This window comes from Lepus europaeus, chromosome 3 (genome assembly GCF_033115175.1).
Source record: "Lepus europaeus isolate LE1 chromosome 3, mLepTim1.pri, whole genome shotgun sequence".
Classification (NCBI taxonomy): Eukaryota; Metazoa; Chordata; class Mammalia; order Lagomorpha; family Leporidae; genus Lepus; species Lepus europaeus.
The window spans coordinates 103,346,183-103,367,409 of NC_084829.1; the positions used below are offsets into that span (position 1 = coordinate 103,346,183).

General features: G+C 48.7%; 1 protein-coding gene across 1 annotated transcript in view; it reads right to left on the reverse strand.

Moving 5' to 3' along the window:
* The window catches only part of PREP (prolyl endopeptidase), a 121,698-nt gene that overhangs the window by 32,547 nt on the left and 67,924 nt on the right, over positions 1 to 21,227 (reverse strand). Inside the window, exons 8-10 of the mRNA XM_062186558.1 lie at positions 18,359 to 18,550; positions 14,702 to 14,899; positions 8,335 to 8,438 (exon numbers count right to left, since the gene is read on the reverse strand). Of these exons, the coding sequence (XP_062042542.1) occupies positions 8,335 to 8,438; positions 14,702 to 14,899; positions 18,359 to 18,550 (494 nt within the window). The remainder of the gene's footprint in view (positions 1 to 8,334; positions 8,439 to 14,701; positions 14,900 to 18,358; positions 18,551 to 21,227) is intronic.

Below are 21,227 nucleotides of genomic sequence, written 5' to 3' on the forward strand. Positions count from 1 at the left end.
ATGCACAGGATTAACATAATCTGAGAGTCTCTGGTCTAGTCTTGGCTCTGTCCATCTTTAACAGTGTATGTTTCTTTGTAAAATGAGAGGGCTCGGCTGGGTGGACTCTGACGGACACACACTGGAAGGCAGACGGCCTCGTGTGCAGGGTGAGAAAGCGTAAATGCCCAGGCGGCAGCTGTGCGGTCAGGAACATGGCCACCTATGTCTGGCTAAGAGGACAGACTGCCCACACCCTGCCCAGGGCAGCAGCGGCTCTGTTATCCCAGGTGAGAGGCAGACGGCAGCACAGAATCAACGCCTGGAAAGCGAGCTGACCCCGAGCTTACCGAGTTCTTCACTGGGCCAGGCTGCCTCGCAGAATCGAGCTTAGCGCTCAGAGATTCCCACGCGTGCTTGCGCTACACCTCATGGTCCAGAAGCAGCGCTCCACTGCTTTCTCCATGGGGAAAGCGCCTTTGTCTTCACCCTGTGTGACTTCTGCCACCAACAATGATAATACCTAAACGCTCAATTTTTCAGGCATCTTCATTTTTCCAGCCCTGATCCTGTGATGTAGGTACCTGGCCACCAGGTGGCACTTGGGTTCCTTGGTCTCAGAGTCTACCCCAAAAAGCTTAGGTTGAAGGGAGGCCTGGAACTGCCTTTCGTGGCAGATGGCAAGTTGTCTCCCCAATACCCATTCCTCCTGTTTACTTGACAATAAGGCCCTAATTTTTAGCTGGACCTATTTTTCCTGGAATGAAACTACATATCAACTATCCTAGCTGGGTCTAAGGCCATTTTCCCCAGTGAGAAGTAGGCAGATATAATGCATGTCACCTTCTAGCAAATACCCTGAGAACAAAGAGGGAAAGTGTCCATGCCCACTCCTTCCCTACTAGCAGCTTCCTGCTGGCTGGAAAGTGAATGAGTAACGGCTGAACCCCCAGCAGCCATCTAGGGTCAAGAAGCATTGGTGGGAATGGAAGTCACGTGTGGTGCTGGGGCAGCAAGGGCAGGACCTGGGATTCCTCAGTCCTGGGACACCTGGCTGGTCCCAGGTTGACTCTCCCAGTACTTCCTTCATAGGTGAGGGAGAAACACTCTGATCTTCCTCGGGCCATCACTACTCTGGTTTTACTTTTCCTGGCACTCGCAGCTGAACCTACACTGACTACCATACCATAACATCCAGATGGGTTTTTTAAAACTGAACGATTAAGATGGTAAAACACAAGTACCATCAGCAATCACATTATGCCACTGATCCAGTTCTGAGGAGGAAGTGATTTTCTGTTTTTATAGCATAATGAAATACTAGCATTGTTAATGTCATTAATACTAATAGTACCATGCTTTTCTCAAGAGAGTTCCTAGAAAGCTGCAGAGCTTGTGGCTAGCTTTGGGTAACCTGAAATTGACCCATCTCAGTAGTAGCAAAGGTCAGCCATAGCAAACTTGGATGGCTCTCAAAAGCCAAGACTCTCAGAGCAAAGTGTGAAACTTATTTAAGGGCCTTTCTTACATGTGACAGCAAATCCAGGAACATCTGTAGCCATCTGAAATATTAAGAATCTTGTTTATACTTAAGTTGAACAAAGCTGCAATGAGGATGGCGGTCACCCATAGTTCTAAGTTTATGCACAGCCTGACCTGTGGCTGCTATGGCCTCTAAGACAGAAGTTTTCCTAAAGAACAATAAATCTAGGGGACCTTCTAGAATGGAATCTGAGCCATTCATATTAAATCAGCACCCGTTTGACTCAGTGTCTCAGCAAAGAGAGCGATTGGGGCAAAACTGCCATACCAGCCCATCACCCCGGTCCCACGGCCCACGGTCCCACGTCCCCCAGGAGAGGCGGTTGATGGAGGCTTCCTGTCTGGATTCTCCCCATGCTGATTCAGCAGCTTTCTTCATCCCCAGCACATTTGTAAAATAAACAGAAGCTCGGCTTGGGACTGAGGAGTGACCCAGCCCTGATGTCCGTCCGCCTGCTAGAGCCCAGCTTGCAGAAGACTCAGGAATCTCCTAGTCCTTCCACCGCGGGAAGTCACAGAGCTATGCAAACAGACGCCGCTGCAGCCCCGAGGCTGCCCTGCGCCTTTTACGTGTCATGGGTTATATACTCTCAGGTCGCTGCAAACCAGTGCCCCTTTTCAGACACGGAAGACAATTTATGTACAGTGGTCTGCAGACTGCAGACTTGGCCCACATAACTTACTTCTCTATTACAGGACAGCAAGAAAACAGACTCTCGTCATCTCTTAGAGTCAAATTCCAGGAACACAGTTGATAAACAGAGGAGAGGAAAGAGAGACACAAGCAAGTTCACACTCAAATATAAATATTATAACTTCAACAAAGGATGCCTGCATGACTTGGAGACTCTAAGGCGGAGCAGCCATCTGTATATGCAAGAGTATGTCATTGTGAAGTGTAGTATCAAAAATAACAAGAACTGGTTGGCGTCGCGGCTCACTAGGCTAATCCTCCGCCTGCGGCACCGGCACACCGGATTCTAGTCCCAGTCGGGGCGCCAGATTTTGTCCCGTTTGCCCCTCTTCCAGGCCAGCTCTCTGCTATGGCCCGGGAGTACAGTGGAGGATGGCCCAGGTCCTTGGGCCCTGCACCCACATGGGAGACTAGGAGGAAGCACCTGGCTCCTGGCTTCGGATCAGTGCAGTGCGCCAGCCGTGGCGGCCATTGGAGGGTGAACCAACGGCAAAAGGAAGACCTTTCGCTCTCTCTCTCACTGTCCACTCTGCCTGTCAAAAAAAAAAAAAAAAAAAAAAAAAAAGAACCCACAGGCAAGAAGCTGTCAGGAACAAATGATGCCATTTCAACCAGATTCCCTTATCACAGGTAAGCACAGTTTGAAAACATTCCCCTCCTCACTCCCAATGCATACATTCTGCAGCTTTCTACACCTGCAAGAACACAGCGCTACAGAAAACGTCATCTCTAGCTCAACAGTGAGCTCACCCAGGGTGCACATGAGTCACTTCTCAAAACCTGCAGGTGCCATGGGCTCAGTGCAGGAGTTAATGAGCACTAAAACACTAATTAACATGTTCTCCAGATAGCGAAACCGGTATGGCAGCAACCCCAAACTGGTTCTCACTGAGGGCGAGGGCGGGAAAATTGAAATTAAAGACAAACAAAAACAAAAGCAACCCACTCCCCTGCCCCAAGGCATGCTGGTGAACCCAACGAACCACCATGAACTTGAACGTTTCTGTTCAGCTTCTGGGGGAACTGTATCAGGGATGCTCTTGGGTGTGGCATATGCACTACAGAATGTAATCCTCAAAAAAGACAAACTCCTAAAACCGGGAGAGAAGAGGAATAAAGACAATAAAATGGAAGTTAAATACTTAAAAACTCTCATTATTCTTCCACACTGATTTCAGCTTCCTACCCATAAAACACAGGTACTTGGATTCTCCTAATCCAATGTCTTTATAACACGCAGAAACTATTGTTAATGGGATTTATTCATAGCATTCTCAATTTCTTGCTCTTTCAGGTCTCTAGGTCTTGCCCTTTATTTTGGAAGGAGAAAAGCTGATCTCTCAGCCAGCCGAGTAGGAATGACACACAGCCAGCAAGTGCATCTGCATGTGACAACAGCCAAAGGCCACCCCATCGCCTGGGATACTAAGGGGATGAGTCTTCTCTAACTTAACATGGATTACAAAACTATGCTGCAACAGAAAGGCAGTCTCTGAACGAAGGGTAAGCGTGAGACTGAGAATCTCGGTGGAGAACTGGGGTCTATGAAGCATCCACCCCTCAGAGCCATGCCCGTCTTCCACCCCTCCTGGAAGACATCCTCCTGGACCCGGCCCAGCTGGTCTCTCCACACCACAGCGCTGACTGACGCTGAACTCTGCCTTTGATGATGGGGAGACCTTTGCAGCCCTCCACGTCTCTACTGCCCAGTCTGACCGTAAGCGTCCCATGGGCAGCGCCTATGTCTGCAGTTTCTTCCTATTCAAATCATACCTGGCATTGCCTGTCACATCCTGAATATTTATTGATAACTTAAAAATCCTAATTACCATTTCCCTGTTCCTTAATTTTGTTTAAAATGAAGCATGTAGGTATTACTGATTATATGTGCAGACAATTTTTTTCAGTTAAGTTCACTTGTAACCAAATAGAATTTCTAATGCTATTTCAACTTTTTTTTTTTTTTTTTTTTTTTTTTTTGACAGGCAGAGTGGACAGTGAGAGAGACAGAGAGAAAGGTCTTCCTTTACCGTTGGTTCACCCTCCAATGGCCGCTGCAGCCAGCACGCTGTGGCCGGCGCACCACGCTGATCTGAAGCCAGGAGCCAGGTGCTTTTCCTGGTCTCCCATGCGGGTGCAGGGCCCAAGCACTTGGGCCATCCTCCACAGCACTCCCGGGCCACAGCAGAGAGCTGGACAGGAAGAGGAGCGACCGGGACAGAATCCGGCACCCCAACCAGGACTAGAACCTGGTGTGCCGGCGCCTCAGGCAGAGGATTAGCCTATTGAGCCACGGCGCTGGCCTATTTCAACTTCTTTTTAAAAGACACTGGCATATGGCGTGGCTGTTGTGGTACAGCAGGTTAAGCCGCCACTTGGGACTCTCACATTCCATAGCAGAGTGCCTGGGATGGAGTCCCATCTCCACTTCTGCTCCAGCTGCCTGCTAATGTGAGCCCTGGGAGGCTGCAGATGATGGCTCAAGGACTTGGTTCCCTGCCATCCGCATGGGAGACTTGAATAGACTTCCTGGCTCCAGCCTGGCTCAGCCCTGGCTGTTGTGGGCATCAGAGAGTGGGGGAGTGAGGATGGAAGATCTCTCTGTTGCTCTGCTTTTGGTTCTAATCAATTATTTGTGGCCCTGTCTCTGTCATTCACAATAAAAAGCAGGAAAGTGTAAACATTATCAATTGCAGATATTTCCTAGTTAATATGAAATTCTTCTGTGTATCCTAGAGTAGAAGGGAAAGTGACAGCTTTTCTAGGATCTGGTTTTCAAAACTGCATTTTTGACACAGATCAATTTTCTGCCCAGAGCTATAATCAGGAAGGGATAAAGGCTAGAGAGAGCAGCTCTGTCAGCCAAACAGGGCACTGGCTCTCCCTGCCCAGGCAGGACGCTCTGGGGGTCTTGAAGGAAGGGGACAGTGGTGCAAAGACAGCCTTGGTGGCTGTTCTTCCTAGCTGTTCCCTCGCCTCGGCTTGGTCTGCTTTCCCTCCCTAGGCAGGCAGCACTACTCACACACGTACATGCTTGTGACCACCACTCACTCATTAGTGCTGAGCAGCCGTGGAAGGCAGTGTGGGCTGAAGTACTGGCTTCACACAGAGAGGCAGACACAATGACAAACAGCCCAGGTGTCAGTCTTTAAATCACACATGGGCTGAACATAAAAATTAAACCACTGGGCCAGTGCCGTGGTGTAGTAGGTTAATCCTCCGCCTGTGGTGCTGGCATCCTATATGGGCACTGTTTCCAGTCCTGGCTGCTCCTCTTCTCATCCAGCCCTCTGCTATGGCCTGGGAAAGCAGCAGAAGATGTCCCAAGTCCTTGGGCCCCTGCACCCGCGTGGGAGACCCGGAAGAAGCTCCTGGCTTCAGATTGGTGCAGCTCTAGCTGTTGCAGCCATTTGGGGAGTGAACCAACGGAAGGAAGACCTTTCTCTCTGTCTCTCCCTCTTTCCCTCTCACTGTCTGTAACTCTACCTCTCAAATAAATAAAATCGTTAAAAAAAATTAAACCACTGGTCTAAAGGAACCAAAAACAAAAATCAATTATCTTCCCCCCGCAACCGCTGCGGTTCCTATTACACACCGTGAAGAGGCCTTCCACTCAGGCCCGGAGCCCTCTCTGCAGCCGGCGTTTTCTGATGAGGGAGGGTCACTGTTGGGAGCACTGCTGGGAGCCTAATGAACACGTGAGAGCACCTGTCATGCTCTCACTTCCTGCCACAGCGCTACCACCTACACTCGAATCTGCGCCGCTACACAGAGCGGCCGTGTCCCTGACTTCACAGTGCATTTCAAAGGCACCTGTTGGCAAGCAACCGCTGTGCTTCGACAGTGGCACAAGAGGCACCCCGTGCACACTCGGTAGCTGTGAGGCCTTCAGTCACCGCCACGCACGCTCACGGGCACGGCTCCATTTGTCCGAGACAGGGACACAAGCAACAGCGCACTGAGAGCTGCAAGCCAGTGTGTCTGCTTCAGCCACAAAAAAAAAGGTGTGAGTCTTGGAGGAGCTCCATGTCAGGGGACTTTCCTGGGGCAGTGGGAGCCAGGCCTGAGTTTTCCAGGGACACGGACGTGACTGGCAGCACACATGCCCACTCCCCCTCAGCTCAGTCCAGAAACAGCAGGTTGCTGTGCCCACAGCTGACAGATGCTGCTGCACCGAAGCACCTGCCCATCTGTGCAAAGCTTCATCTTTTCATTTATAAATAAGAACAGGACACATGCGGTGCTCATGGGTGACCATCTGTAAAGAATATCGCAACTCTCAGAACCAGGAAGGGCGAGCTATCTGTAGGAGAAAGGAGCCCTCGCTGCCTGACCGAGGAGAGCGAGTTCCCCCTAAGGAGCTGCCTCGCTGCTGTCTTTACTGCACATGTGTTACATAGAGTGGGGGGGGACCGCAGAGGAGGAAAAGCCGGGCGCTTCTCAGGAGCACCTCTGCCCAGCTCCAGGGCAGCTGTGACTGTGAGCAGAAGAGAGGACACCTGCTGGGTGCTGCCTGGGTGTTCCTGGCGGTACTGGCAGGAGAAGGATATCTTCAAGATGAGGCTGCGCGAGCCGGAGGACCTGGGGGACCGCCAGGCAGGGGCTGCAGGTCCCTGCAGGATGTGCTCCAAGGCAGGGGCTCACCTTGACGTGGTGCAGAACTAGAGTTTGTTATCTAAGATAACATTCTATGAGCCAAACACTTCATACACAGCACCTCACCATTGTAATGTCTCTGTTGTCCCACCGAAAACCCTGTGGCAGAGAAGGCTGCGTGATGTGCCCAGTGTCAGGCAGCAACGATGTGGTGGGATCTCGGCCCTGAGAAAGGCCCTGGCCAACTATGTAGGACATTTGGATTTTAAATACCATTTTCAGGCCAGCGCTGCGGCTCACTTGGTTAATCCTCCGCCTGCGGTGCCAGCACCCCGGGTTCTAGTCCCGGTTGGGGTGCCAGTTCTGTCCCGGTTGCTCCTCTTCCAGTCCAGCTCTCTGCTGTGGCCCGGGAGTACAGTGGAGGATGGCCCAAGTGCTTGGGCCCTGCACCCGCGTGGGAGACCAGGAGAAGCACCTGGCTCCTGGCTTCGGATCGGCACAGCGCCGGCTGTAGCGGCCATTTGGGGAGTGAACCAACGGAAGGAAGACCTTTCTCTCTGTCTCTCTCTCTCTCACTGTCTATTTGTCAAATAAATAAAATAAGTAAGTAAATACCATTTTCACGGGTGGAGGTTCGGCAGACTCACTCTGCGTGGCCAGCGGCCACGGTGACAGGTAAAGCAATAGGTGTGGCTGTTCTCCAGGAAAGCAGGTCAATTTGCTGACCCTTGATACAGAACAGGGGTTGGGATGTGGCCCGTGTCTATCTCTGTAAACACAGCTTTCCGTGTGACCTGAGTCTAGCCCGTCCCCCGGATGGTGCCTCAATAGCTGAGGCACAAGCGACCGAGCTATCCTAATGGCCTGCTCTCACAGAAGCAGCCCTGGGAACAGCCAGTGCTCCCACTTCTCATCTTTCTTCACAAATGATACTCAGACTCCTAATCTGTGGCCTCCCTGGTCCAGCCCTCCAGGTGGGAGAGCCTTGCAAAGCGCCTGGTGCCCTAGGGGGGACTCTGGTTGCAAAGGAACAGCGACAGTCATTGCCATCAACAACCACCCAGGAATTCAGTCTCGGGAAGACTCAGAAAGCAGACTCTTATCTAAGGAAGGCCAGGACCAGAGGCCGAGCCTGCGATGACTCGACAGTGACTGACCTCCCTCCAGCTAGTCAAGTATGTTACCCGGGCAGAGGGACGTCTGAAATGCAGACGGCGAGCCAGAACACAACCCATTTCCGAGGCAGCAGACTGACACACTCAGACAGAGCAGCTCTGATGGCCATAAGAGCCCCATGACAGAGAACGCTGGCATCCAGGGGGGAGCAGCCGCCACGGGAGCAGAACTTGCAAACCCCAGGGGCGCAGGGTCTGCGCTGGGCTCAGTGCTGAGTCCACCACAGCAGCAGGGGCTTCTGGGTGTTACCCCGGATTCCCTCCGTGGAATGGGACTAGCTGGAGCACGGCTGGCCCAGCCTGAGAGCCCCATTCCCCAACACGGTCACAAGATGGAGCTCTCCATACCTGGATGGTCTGGTATTCGGAAGCATCGATTCCTTTTACCGTCACCTCTCGGAAGACTCTGGGCTCCAGCTCTTCTTTGGTAAGATCACAGTGATAAATGATACCTACAAAGGAGAGCACAGGCCAGGTTAGTCCATGAGACTTGTGAGATGTAAGGGGGCGAGGGCCATGTGGTACGACCAGGTGCCAGGAGCCGCCAAGAGCAGCAGTTGTCAGGGACCCCGCTCATCGCCACCCCAGGACAAGGATCCCTATGCAGAGGCGCTGAGCACAGAGCCTGGTGTGTGGAGAGCTCTGAGAGTCCACCTTTACCAGCACCATCGCACGGCACCCTCCTCTCTCACCCCATCAACACTGGATAAGATTCCAGTGCATTCCATGAGTACGAGAAAAGGTAAAAAACCTAGGGGCTGGTGCTGTGGAGCAGCAAGTTAAGCCGCCGCCTGTGATGCTGCCATCCCAAGTGAGTTCCGGCTGTTCCACTTCCGATCCAGTTCCCTGTTAATGCACCTGGGAAAGTGGCAGAAGACGGCCCGAGGGCTTGGACCCCCTGCACCCATGTGGGAGACCTGGAAGGAGCTCCTGGCTCCTGGCTTTGGATCAGCCCAGCTCTGACTGCTGCAGTCACTTAGGGAGCAAACCAGTGGAAGGAAGATTTTCTCTGTCTCTTTCTCTTCCTCTGTAACCCTGCCTTTCAAAGAAATAAATTAATATTTTTTAAAGGAGAAAGTAAAAAACCTAATAGTGGAATCTTAAGAGGTTTCCTCCAATCTGGACCACTTAGAGCAGGTCAAGGAAACAGTGACCTTTTGGGCCATTTTACCTGAGAGGCAGGTGACAGGCTCACGGCGAGGAGCCCAACAGGACTCTTGATAAGTGCTCTGGGGCTCCTGTCACCGGACATCTACCTGTCCGTGGACACACAAGTGGACAGAAGCGGGGACCAAAGGCAGTCATTTCTAAACCGCTTTCCTAACTTTGGTTTACCCTAGTAATTACGCACCACACAAAAGGATTGATGGACACCAACAACTCCCATGTATTTAACTAAGGATCAAAATTCCATTTCCTGAACTTCACATGACTACTCTCTAACACTTGAGAACTAATGCAAGGAAAGACAAGTCATTAATGTTGGAAAACAATGGCACTTCTGTGGTTTATGAAACACAGTTAGTCACCCACAGAGTGGCTGGTGTGAAACGGCACCTCCCCACAGCGCTTAAACATATGCTGTCAAGTATAGGGAAAAGCCATGAGCGATCCCAGCACTGGAAAACCAGAAACCAATCGGTCCCCCCACTGGCACTTCTTGATTGACTGCTGGAGCACTGAAACGGCAGCCCTGCCTGCTTCTCTTCTCCTCTGTGCACGTACATCACTAAATGGTTGGGAAACAAGACTTTGCCCCCAACAGACAAGGAGGGACACGAGAGATACATCAGTTGACGACAGCCAATCTTTTAAAACTTTGTTTTCATTTTATTTGCAAAGCAGAGAGACAGAGAAAGATTTTTCCATCAACTGGCTCATTCCAAATGCTAGTGACAGCCTTGGCTGGGCCAGGCTGAAGCCAGGTGCTCAGAGCTCCATCAGCATCTCCCACGTGCATAGCGGGGGCCCAAGCACTTGAGCCACCACCTGCTGTCTCCCAGAGCGTGCATTAGCAGGAAGCTGGATGGGAAGTGGAGCTGCTGGGACTCAACCTGGCACTCTGATGTGGGATGCAGTGTCCCAAGCGGCAACTTTACTGCTGCACCCTTTACCCTCCCATGATCGCTAATCATTAATGTTATCCCGATCCTCACACTTACGGACAAACTTGTAAGATTACTATACTACGGTGCAGGATTAGCACCAATGGTAAGAAGCTGTACCAACGTGACTGAAGTATTTGCTTTCTTCGTTTAAGCTATATTTGGATTTTTGTTACAATATATCTATAAATTGTGTACTTCCAAACTCTATTCTGTGAGCATGCATTCTAAGTTACCAGATAATAATGAATACTGGATTTGCTTATATGCATGGAATCTGGGAGGAAAAAGACTATTTTCAGATAAATTTTACTTGTCAAAAACTTCTGGATTAGTTTCTGGTGCCACTCACAAAAAGTCTCTTAAATCTTTGTAAAACAAACAAAACACTGCAAAATTGCAATCAAGCCAAAAACCAAGACAGAATACAGACCAAGCATGTGCCATCTGAGCACGTCACTCCCTCTGGTGTCAGTGCAGGGAATGACCCAGGCCGTGGAGCCAGGATTCGCAGCATCGGCAGTTACTGCCTTAGCAACCTTAGACAATTCACTCAAATACTAGAATGGAAATTCCCTAAGGGAAAGACACCGAGTGGGACACACACGCCAAACCCTGTTGTTCCAGAAAGGCTGAGTCATCAAATCTAACTGCAGAATGAAATAAACATAAAACAGGGGCAGGTCACTGTGCACAGGGAGGGCATCGGCTTCCGGATCTCTACCCTGTCCTGGGGCCCAGCAGCAGTACTGGGAGAGAGGCTGTGAAATCTGCAAGTACCAGTGTTTCATGTATGAGGACATTTCAAAGAGTTTTGGGGAGAAATAAATTAAATGCTCATTTAGGGGCAAAAATTTAAAAAACTGAGACTCATGCACAGATTTTTTTTCATAAAATTAATTTTCCTTGAACTTTTTGAAGACTCATTTTATGAATGCTTTCTATTCATAGATCCATCTGGCTAGCCCAACAACACACCATCACACCGTAATCCGAGGCTGTGATCTATCCGACTGGCTCATGTTGGATAAGAATAAGGAAGGTGGGGCTTGAAGAATCATGAACCACAGAGGACTGGTTAGGTGAGCTCCAGGAAATGCATTTCAGAGTTGAAGGGTGGAAGAGAGGATCGGTTATGGAAGTCACTGAGGCCAGCAGAGGGGTCTCCTGATGACAATGTTGCTTTCCCAGGGCCATCCCGGCATCAGGAGGGAGGCTGGGAGATGAGTTGTTCCTAGGGATTCTGGTATCATGGCAGTAGAGGCAGAATGAACACGAGTTAGGAGAGAGGAACAACTCTAAGACAAATAGCCAAAGAATCAGAGGAATTGGAAAAACTGGACATGGAAAGAGAAAGCAAAGGAACTTTGCAACCCATGCAGATATTGTTTTATCTGGTGATCAGCTGGGTTTTAATGTCATAACAGAACAAATCTCTTAAAATGTTTGTCCTTTCCAAACAGTCTGAAAGCTTCCCTGATTTCTCAGCCCTGCTCCCCAGGGCCATGCACATGGGACTGCCGCACTGCATTATGACAATTTGCAACTTGGTCTGGAGCTAACTTGAGGCAATCCCTGAGGCTCTGCAAGCACAGAATTAATCAGCTCAACCACTAAGAGGTTTGAGCCACAGGGATTAAATGCATCACACTCCAAATCGCCCCAGCTGCCTGTCTGCTCCCAGTGTGGCTCCCAATGTGCCTCAAGGTACAAAGGACATAAACAGCATGGGTTCAAGATGCAACTACACTGTGTACCTCCGTGGGAAGGGTCAGCTGGCATGCACCTGCCGGATGCGCCACACGCTCAGAGCGAGACGCCAGAGCTGCAGTGATTTAAGTACAACTTAGGGCCTTCACTGTTTACTGCAGCAGCCAAGAGCCAACATCAGAGACCAGTGGGAAACAGCCTGTGAGTGGATGTGTGCACGTATGCATGTCAATATACCTACGGACGCATTCCGCTTTCCTAGGCTTTAGCTTAGTTAACTGATGGCCGGCTTTGGATTTGGCCCCGGAAGGTCTGAGTTTGGAGAAGAGAAAGATGGAAGGAGGATGGGACGAGGGAGACAAACAGAACATTACAGTAACAAATGATGGCTCGCTCAGAAGCCGCCTGGTGATACAGAACCAGGAACACACTCTACTTTCAAACTTCACAGCCACAGGCATGGCTAATATTTCATTGCTTGGCATGGAATCCCCGGTTTCACACGAGGACCATGAGCCCTTTCTTCCCCAGGTAATGATGAGTTTGCTCCTGAAATAAATGGTCACATGAGGTCACTGAAGGCGGTTCACAGGCCTCTGGGGACTCTGGCTTTTATTAAGGGCAGGTGAGTCACCCTCGCACTGTTCTCCTCATGGTCCTACATCTATTTGAACCGTTCAAGATGGGAAATTTTGCCAAGTAAAATTTTTGGAAGCAGCAAATTCGAGGAACTCAATGGCGGGCCTCTCGTTGCAGGGTTGAAAAAGGCTGTCTGGAGAAAATGCATTTTCCTTGGTCTGCCCACTGGCTGCTGTGGGGCTCCAGCCTCCAGGGGATGTGGGGAAAGGGAGGTGCAGGACACCCTGAACTGTGGGTTCAGGACTCCCGGCCCTGAGCAAGGTGTCTATATCACTGGGGGCACGTTTCCCGGCCCTCCTCGATCCCCGAGAGGGTGCTTGGGAGAGTGAGGCCTGCTAGGTTTTCCCAGGACATCAGACCTACTTAAAGAACATCCTTCTTTTGGCTTTAATAACCCTGACAGCAACTTGTCACCACGCTAAAATCCGTATGGACTGCCTGCTCTGGGACTGCGCTAGCAGTGAAAGCGGATGAGACATCACTGTCATCTGGCCACCTCCCGGGAGGGGGACGGGGCCACGTCATCAGCACCTGCCTTCCTCTCCCCTAAGACCGCTCTATCTTCTGATGACTGGCTGACAGGAACCAAACCCAGAGGGATGAAAAGTGCTCTGGAGAAGCTCCACAAATGAGCAAGCAAAGTGCAGGAATTTTCCCAGCCACTCTCCTTGGAGGATGGGGCTTGCCTGCTCAACTGAGCCGTCCCCAGGGGCAAATCACAGAATGTGTCTGGCTATGACGGGCAGCCAAATGGAGATACAGAGAGAAACACAAAGTACAGTAGAGCAAACAACTGTGACCAACTCAAAAAAGAAAGTTAAAAAAGAGATGTTTACCATGAAATGTAAAAATCATAACTTAGAAGCACTTTTTCTTTTCCATTAGAACCAAGCACTACACATTTTTTTCATGACATAAGACTACACTTTTAGGATTATATTTTAATTTAGATTAACAATAGCATATTTTATTCTGTTTATTCTACAAATCATTTTTTGAAAGGCAGAGTTACAGAGACAGAGATCTTCCATCTGCTGGTTCACTCCCCAGATGGCCACAATGACCGGGGTTAGGTTAGTCTGAAGCCAGGAGCCAGGAGCTTCTGCCATCCTCTGATGGCACATTAGCAGGGAGCTGGATTGGAAGTGGAGCAGCCGAGACTCAACTGGGCACCCATATGGGATGCCAGTGCCATAGGTGGTGGTTTTACTCACCACACCTTGGTGCTGGCCCCTAGAAATCACTTTTTAACACCACAGACTGCAATGATTTCATTTTGATTGTTATCTGTAGTGTTCTTAGTGTACACAGGTCAAACGCTGAATCGAAGGTTCTATTTGGGGGCTGGTGTTGTGTCACAGCAGGTTGGGCCACAGCTGGCAATGCCCAACATCCCACTTGAGTACTGGTCCAAGACCTGGCTGTTCCACTTCTGATCCAGCTCCCTGGATCATCTGGGAAAGCAGTAGAAGATGCACCAAGTCCTTGGGCCCCTGAACCTAAGAGGGAGACTTGGCTGGAGTTCCTATTGCCTGGTTTCTATATTGCCCTGGCCATTGGGGTCAAAGGTGGGAATAAATCAGCAGATGGAAAACCAATCTCTCTCTCTCTCTCTCTAAATTTGCCTTTCAGATACATAAGTAACTTTTTTAAAAAAGTGTATTTGTTGGTACTAATTTTTCTTACTTTGTAGTATTTACTTCAAAGGCAGAGATGGAGAGAAAGAGAAAGAAAAGATAGAGCTCCCATTGCTGGTTTACTTCCCCAATGCCTGCAATAGCCAGGACTGTGATGGGGCCAAAGCCAGGAACCAGGAACTCCATCCACGTCTCCCACATGGGTGGCAGGGACCCAACTACTTCAGCCACCACCACTGTCTCCCAGGGTCTGCGGTAGCAGGAGGCTGGGGTGAACAGCCACAGCCAAGATAAAGCAGTACTCTGCTATCGGATGCAGGTGTCTTTACAGTTTCTTAACCACCAGGCTAAATGCTTGCACCTGTCAGTGCTAATTTTTAAGTCAATGCAGAACAGTTGTTCCTGCCCTTAGAACAGACTCACAACACAGGATGAATGAGACTGCAATTGTAGGTGTTTACGTTTCTCTTTGTCCTCAGCTTCTGTTTTGCTCTCATTAAATGATTTTGGTTGCACGATGGTATATGTGATATCCAGCACATAGCAGTGTATTTCTGTTTCCCCAAGGAACCCAAACACCAATCGGCCTATTAAAGTGGGCAGCGGCGGTGAAGAGACTCCCACCTGGAGATAAGAAGGAAGTGAACTGGTAGAAGATCTCGGTGTCCTTCTTCTGGCCGCTGTAGCCCACGACGCTGCCGACCTCAAGAGGGAAGGGCTTGAGGAGAGCACCGGTGGTCAGGTCGTGGAGCTGCAGGATGTTCTTCACGTCGTGGAGGTAGCACAAGACCAGGAAGTTGGACCTGACACAAGCCACCCACTCTGCAGATAACAGGGAGAGAGAAAACCCAAGGCAGCTCAGAAAATAGGTGGAAAACGGTCCACGTATTGAACCGCACAGCAGTGCCAGAGCCACACCTTGAGCTGGGCAGCAGTGAGACTTGCAAAGCTGTTTCATAACTGGGCTTAGTCACTCATCCAGTTCTCAGCATGTTCCTTTAATAAGTGATTATTGCTGTTAGGTCCAGGGGAAACAAAAACAAACAAACAAAAAAAAAAACAACTGCCCCCCTTGGGCCAGGAGCTTTTGATCTAAATAAGGGGTGGGTTACAAAGAACTGTTCCCACCTATTCTGTGTCCAGGATCATGCTACAGCGAATAGGAGGAGCAAAAGGACAAAAGCTAGATCACGGTCCATGTCTGACAGGTGTGATTATTTGGCGACGAATTATAGTGTTTGGTATACACGAGCTGTTCTGCAAGGGACTGGAGATCTTGCGGGAAGATGAAATCATGTCTGTCCTTGGGGCACCACGACATAAAATGCAGACAAAGGGAAGTGGCTGGTTGGTTGCGGACCTCTAACAGGGGATCAGCCTCAGGCTAGGCATCCTGAGTACAGGGGTGTGGAGACTGGGGGCCTGGGGAACTATAAGGAAAGGACAGCTTTCCAGGGAGTTAGGTGGTGGGAAGACAGGTGAGTCCAGGAATGAGAGCCAGAGCCAGGACTGGGGGTAGAGAAAAAGGAATGCATGTGCGCACGCACGAAGGAGCAGCAGAAAGGGCAGAGGGGAGGAAAGCTGGTGAACAGTGAGATCCGTTTTTTTAAGCACTGAGCTTCTGGTTCACTATCGAAATGCCTGCCACAGCCCCCAGCTGCAACCAGCTCAATCCAGGTCTCCTACGTGGCTGGAGAGAACCCAACCCCTTAAGCCATCCCTGCTGCCTCCTAGGGTGTGCACGCGTGGGAAGCTGGAGTCCGGAGTGGAGGCTCGTGTTGAACACAGGCACTCCGATACGAGGCCAGCAGCGTCTTACCCAGCTTTTTAACTGCTAAGCTCAGTGCGCACCCCCAGAGAGAGCCATGTTTCAGGATGGGGAAGAGAGCTGCTCACTTCATGGGGGAGTGGAGATGCCGATGGGGATCTGAGGGGGCATTTGGTGAGCCTGGGGGAGGGCGTATTAGCGGGTGCTACCAAGGAGCCAGTGTTTGAACAGAAGGGTGACACAAATGAAGACATTAAAGGGACAGGTGAACACAACAGAGGCTGAGGCTGAGGCGGCCCAATCCGGTTCAGACCACCACCGCCAGCTCTCCCCCCAGGCAGGGGAAGAGGAAGAACTCACGTCCTGCAGTAATTCCCTCATCCTCCAACACAACTGTTTTTAAAAGTACCTCAATCAAGCAATGCATTTCACATGGTTTAATGCTTTAACGAGAGAAAAGTACAGGGGGAAAAATGGAAGTAAATTACAGCTGTCAAAGGATAGTCAATCTATGTTAAGTATGAGTGCATCAGAATTATAAAACAAAGTGAGTACGGAAAGAACAAGGTGATTTGCAGATGGGCGTGAATAAAAGCTCTGACTTTATGGCTGTACCTTATGAGTCATCTCTCGTTTTTATTCTCAACAGGGCATTCTGTGCTAATGACACAGAGCAAATTCAACTGCTTTTCTTTGAATTGATGAGTTCCAGGGAATATTGAAGGTTTCCCCTTTCCAGTCTGAAGCACTTATAATCTTTCAGCAGAAAGGTTATAAAAATATATCACTTCCCCAAATCTCTGAGCATTTATTCACATTTCATTGGATCTACAAGCAGGAGAGGGTGCCACTTCAAGGGATAGTTAAAACCTCTTGTTTAGTGCTAAATGGCAGGAAAGTCCAAGGCCTTGGGAAATACAGCATGATGATGGCTCCCTATATAAGACTCACTGTACCAAGCTGACCTGGATGTGAAAGTACCCGGAGCACCCTACCTGAGAACCCAGCCACCAAGCCTCATTTGGACACACCAACAATGCTGGGGAGCAGGAGCTGAACCTGGCACCTGGGATGCACTCACCATGTGCTGGCAGCAGCTGCCCTTCTGGGGGCCACTCCTACCTCGCTCTGGCAGAAGCCATGAGGTGACCAAGTAACCATCAGCGGATTCATCGCACGACGATGTGAAAGGAAACAGAGACTTGTTCCATGATTCATGGGTCCCTCATCCAAACATAAGTAAGGCCCAGAGAGTGAACAGAAGGCTCTAAGGACACAACAAGAGGTCCTTGGAAAGAGCTCCTGCCTCGTCCTCCTACTGGGGAGATGGGGGCAGTAAATGGTTACTCCCTTCTTCTCACCCCAGTCTGAAAGAGAGATCTGTGTCTGATCCAAATATGAGAAATAAAAGGAAATGCAGGAGGCAGGAAGTGGCCAACTCACTACTTCAGAGGGACAGCTTGGGAGGGCAGCTGCCTTGGGGCTGCAGTTGGAGACAGAATGACCTGGAGGGGTGCCAAGACCCCAGGAAGAGGGTGCAGGGGTGCAGTCGGATGCCTGGGGGCTGAGAAGAATCTCAAGCCACCACCCCAGAGGACTGCTTCCTGCAGACACAAGGGCCCAGCAGGAAGGACCCATGGGGACCTGTGCTCACCAGCAAAGCCAGGCACGGGGGGCACACTGTCCTGAGTCAGGCAGAGTTCCTCACTGGTCTTGGACGTGAACCTGAATCCATCTGACTCCAACACACGTGAAAAACCCAACTGCTTTATCTGAGATAGAGCCCCGCTGCAGATCTCTAAAGGGGTTATTTGCTTGATTATATACCATGTACTGCTGCATTTTTGAATGGTGCTAGGTTTTATTATTATTCAACCCATCAGAAGAAGTTCTGAAGTCTCCTTTTGCATTAAAAACCATTGTAAAATTAGTGAGTCATTTTCTAATCAAATTCATCTTTCATGCAATAAATAATTTACAAAGCAGTGTAACACTTTTAGAAAAAAAATCAGAGAAAATGACAGGGAAGTTAAAGGCACCCTGAAGCATGACTGACATGGAAGTGGGGTTCTCAAGAGGCTAATGTAGGTCAGGGCAGAAGGCAGCAATGCCAAGGGTTTTCAATTAAAGCCCACAATAGTCTGTTTTCCAATAAGAGGGCTGCAATCCCACCCCAAGATCTACAACAGGTGTAATGCAAATAGCCAAAGATCATTCAAAAGCTTAGGGCTAAGGGTTATGGATGTAAAAAAATGGTATTACCACTAGACAGTAAGTACACAAACACAACTGGGATCTTATAAAAGCGGTGCCTCTCAAAGTCTTAATTCATGCCTTCATGATTTTTATGAAGGGTCTCTGCTTCCACCTGGTATCATACTAAGTTACAAAGATGCCACACAGTAAAAATCCCTAGTGATCAGAGGCTGAAACAGCAGAGAATGAGAAGCGCCAACTCGCCAACATGCTCATCAAAACAATAGCACGTGTGTCAAGCAACTGTCTGTCCTTACCTAAGACATCTTTCTCGTGCTCAGGAACAAGCACTTTCCACTTAGACTCATCGGCATCCATGAAGTCGATGTTGATCAGGCGGTAGTTGGGAGAATGGCGATTGGTCTTGAACGTGAACACTGTCCCTTCGTTGGTGACGTAGTCATATTCTCCTTCAAAGTTGTCGATCAGTTTTACCCACTTCAGGATTCCTGCAAGAGACCCGGCATTCCTATCATTCTCTCCAGCGTTTCAAACAAACGATGCTGTTTGCAGGTAGGGAAGGGAAGGTAGGCCTGTTCTATGCACAGAACACAAAGCAGAAAGAGCAAGGCCTTGTTGCAAGTAAATGCTAAGGTTTAAAAAATAATGCCAAGCTGGCCCTGATTAACAGGGAAATGAGGCAGACCCTCCTCCACCAGAGTCTGTGTGGGACCTGACCACTTCTCGCCACCTCTCCTGTCAGCAGCACCCACGTCACGTCTCCACAGCATTTCTCCTGGGCTCTCACTGTGTATTTCTGTGGCTGTTTATTACTTATCTTTTTATTCACTATTTCATACTGTGCACTGAAGAGTGGCAAAATGTGCAACATGACATTGGCGTTGATGGACAGAAGGGACACATTTCAGTCTTTTGGTTCTGAGAACAGCTCTGGAGATGGTCACCACTGAAAAATGATCTGAAGTGTGCTCGCTGGCTCCCTAAATGACACTCTGAATATTTAAAAACAAAACACACACGCACCAAAAAACCCACTGAGAGAATGTATGCTTCACACGGTGTCTGGCACGGATGTTCCCAGAAGATCTCTGAAGCTTTAGAAACAGGGAAGTTCTAATTCCTTAACTACCGAAAGGCAATGCCAAGTCTCAGCTATTCTCCAACTCTTTCAATTTCACAGTGAAGTTGCCACATTAATTTGAATAGTTCATTTATATTCCTTGAATATTTCAAAGCAATTTTATATTCATTATCTCATGTCTATAGCATAGCTTTATATAATTTGTTGTTGAATTAAACTTACCTAGGAAAATAAAATTCCACCACAGAAAGAGTTCTGAGGTCAGATATACTTGGATTAAAATCCCAGTGTGACCTTGAGCAACTTATTACCTGCTAAACTTTATTTTCTCAACTGCAAACTAGGAATAATAAGTAAACGTGACTATTGGTACATATTCTACAAGAAAAAGCTCATATATTATTAAAAAATAAGTGATTTAAATTGAGAAAAAAGAGAAGTAATTTAAAAATTTGACAGCCTTCATGTTAGCAAGTGACCTGTCAAAAAATATGCAGGTGTGGCAGGCAGGAACTCACTCCTGAAAACAACAAAACTAATGAAATACTTCAGAATGAATTTACTATGAAATGTGAATTCTATGTGAAGAAATCTCTACATTTTTAAAAAAGATTTATTTTATTTACTTGAAAGGCAGAGTTGCAGAGAGAGGGAGAAAGAAAGGGGGAGAGAGGGAGAGAGGGAGAGAGGGAGAGAGGGGGAGAGGGAGGGAGGGAGGGAGGGAGGGGGGAGGGAGGGAGGGGGAGAGAGAGAGAGAGAGAGAGAGAGAGAGAGAGAGAGAGAGATGGGGAGGAGGGGGAGAAAGAGAGAGAGAGATATCTTCCATCCACTGGTTCACTCCCCCAGATGGTTCAATGGTAGAAACTGTGCCTATCTGAAGCCAGAAGCTTCTTCCAGGTCTCCTACACGGGTGCAGGGGCCCTAGGACTTGGGCCATCTTATACTGCTTTCCCAGGCCATAGCAGAGAGCTGGATTGGAAGAGAAGCAGCCAGGACTAAGGCTGGCATTCATATAGGATGCCAGCACTGCAGGCGGCGGCTTTACCCGCTATGCCACAGCGCCGACCCCAAAAACCTCTAAATTTTTTTTTCAAGATTTATTTATTTAAAAGTTAGAGTTACAGAGAGAGGAGATTCAGTGAGAGACAGAGGTCTTCCATCCGATGGTTCACTCCCCAATTGGCCGCAATGGCCGTAACTGCGCCGATCTGAAGCCAGGAGCCAGGAGCCTCTTCCTGGTCTCCCATTTGGGTGCAGGGGCCCAAGGACGTGGGTCATTTTCCACTGCTTTCCCAGGCCATAGCAGAGAGCTGGACTGGAAGTGGAACAGCTGGGTCTTGAATCAGCACCCATATGGGATGCTGGTGCTTCAGGCCAGGGTGTTAACCCACTGCGCCACAGCGACAGCCCTCAAAATCTCTAAATTTTTGATAGGAATCTTAAAATTAAGAAACCTGAATAACTGGAAATACATGCCACATCCCTACAGAAGAAGATTCACTATTTCAAACATGCAAATAATCTCAGAGAAAATGTACAAATTTAACACAATTCCAATCAAAATCCAAATGAGATTTTTGGGAAATCTGATATCATCCTAAAATTCATCTGGAAGAATAAACACATTAAAACAGTCAATGCATGTCTGAACAAAGAGGAGAATTCATTACACTACAGATGCTCCGAATAAGCCTCTCCCCTTCCTGCAGGCAATCACCATCCTCACTTTTATGTTAACCTCCTTCTTGCTTTTTTCTGTACTTTTTTTTGCCATCACATCCCTCCATAACATTAGTCTACTTTTATCTAGAACTAGGCATTGAACTTCATATAATGAAATCATACACATGCATTCTTTTGTGTCTTAGTTCTTTCACTTGACGTTAACATATGAAATTACTCATCCTTTGGTTACTGTTAACTTTTGGCTAAGTCCTATTGTGTTCAAAGAACATATGCCTGATTTCAATCCTTTTGAATTCATTGAGAATAGCTCTATGGCCTAAATATTTATAATTTTTAAAAAAAGATTTATTTATTTATTTGAGAGGCAGAGTTATAGACAGAGTGAGAGGCAGAATTAC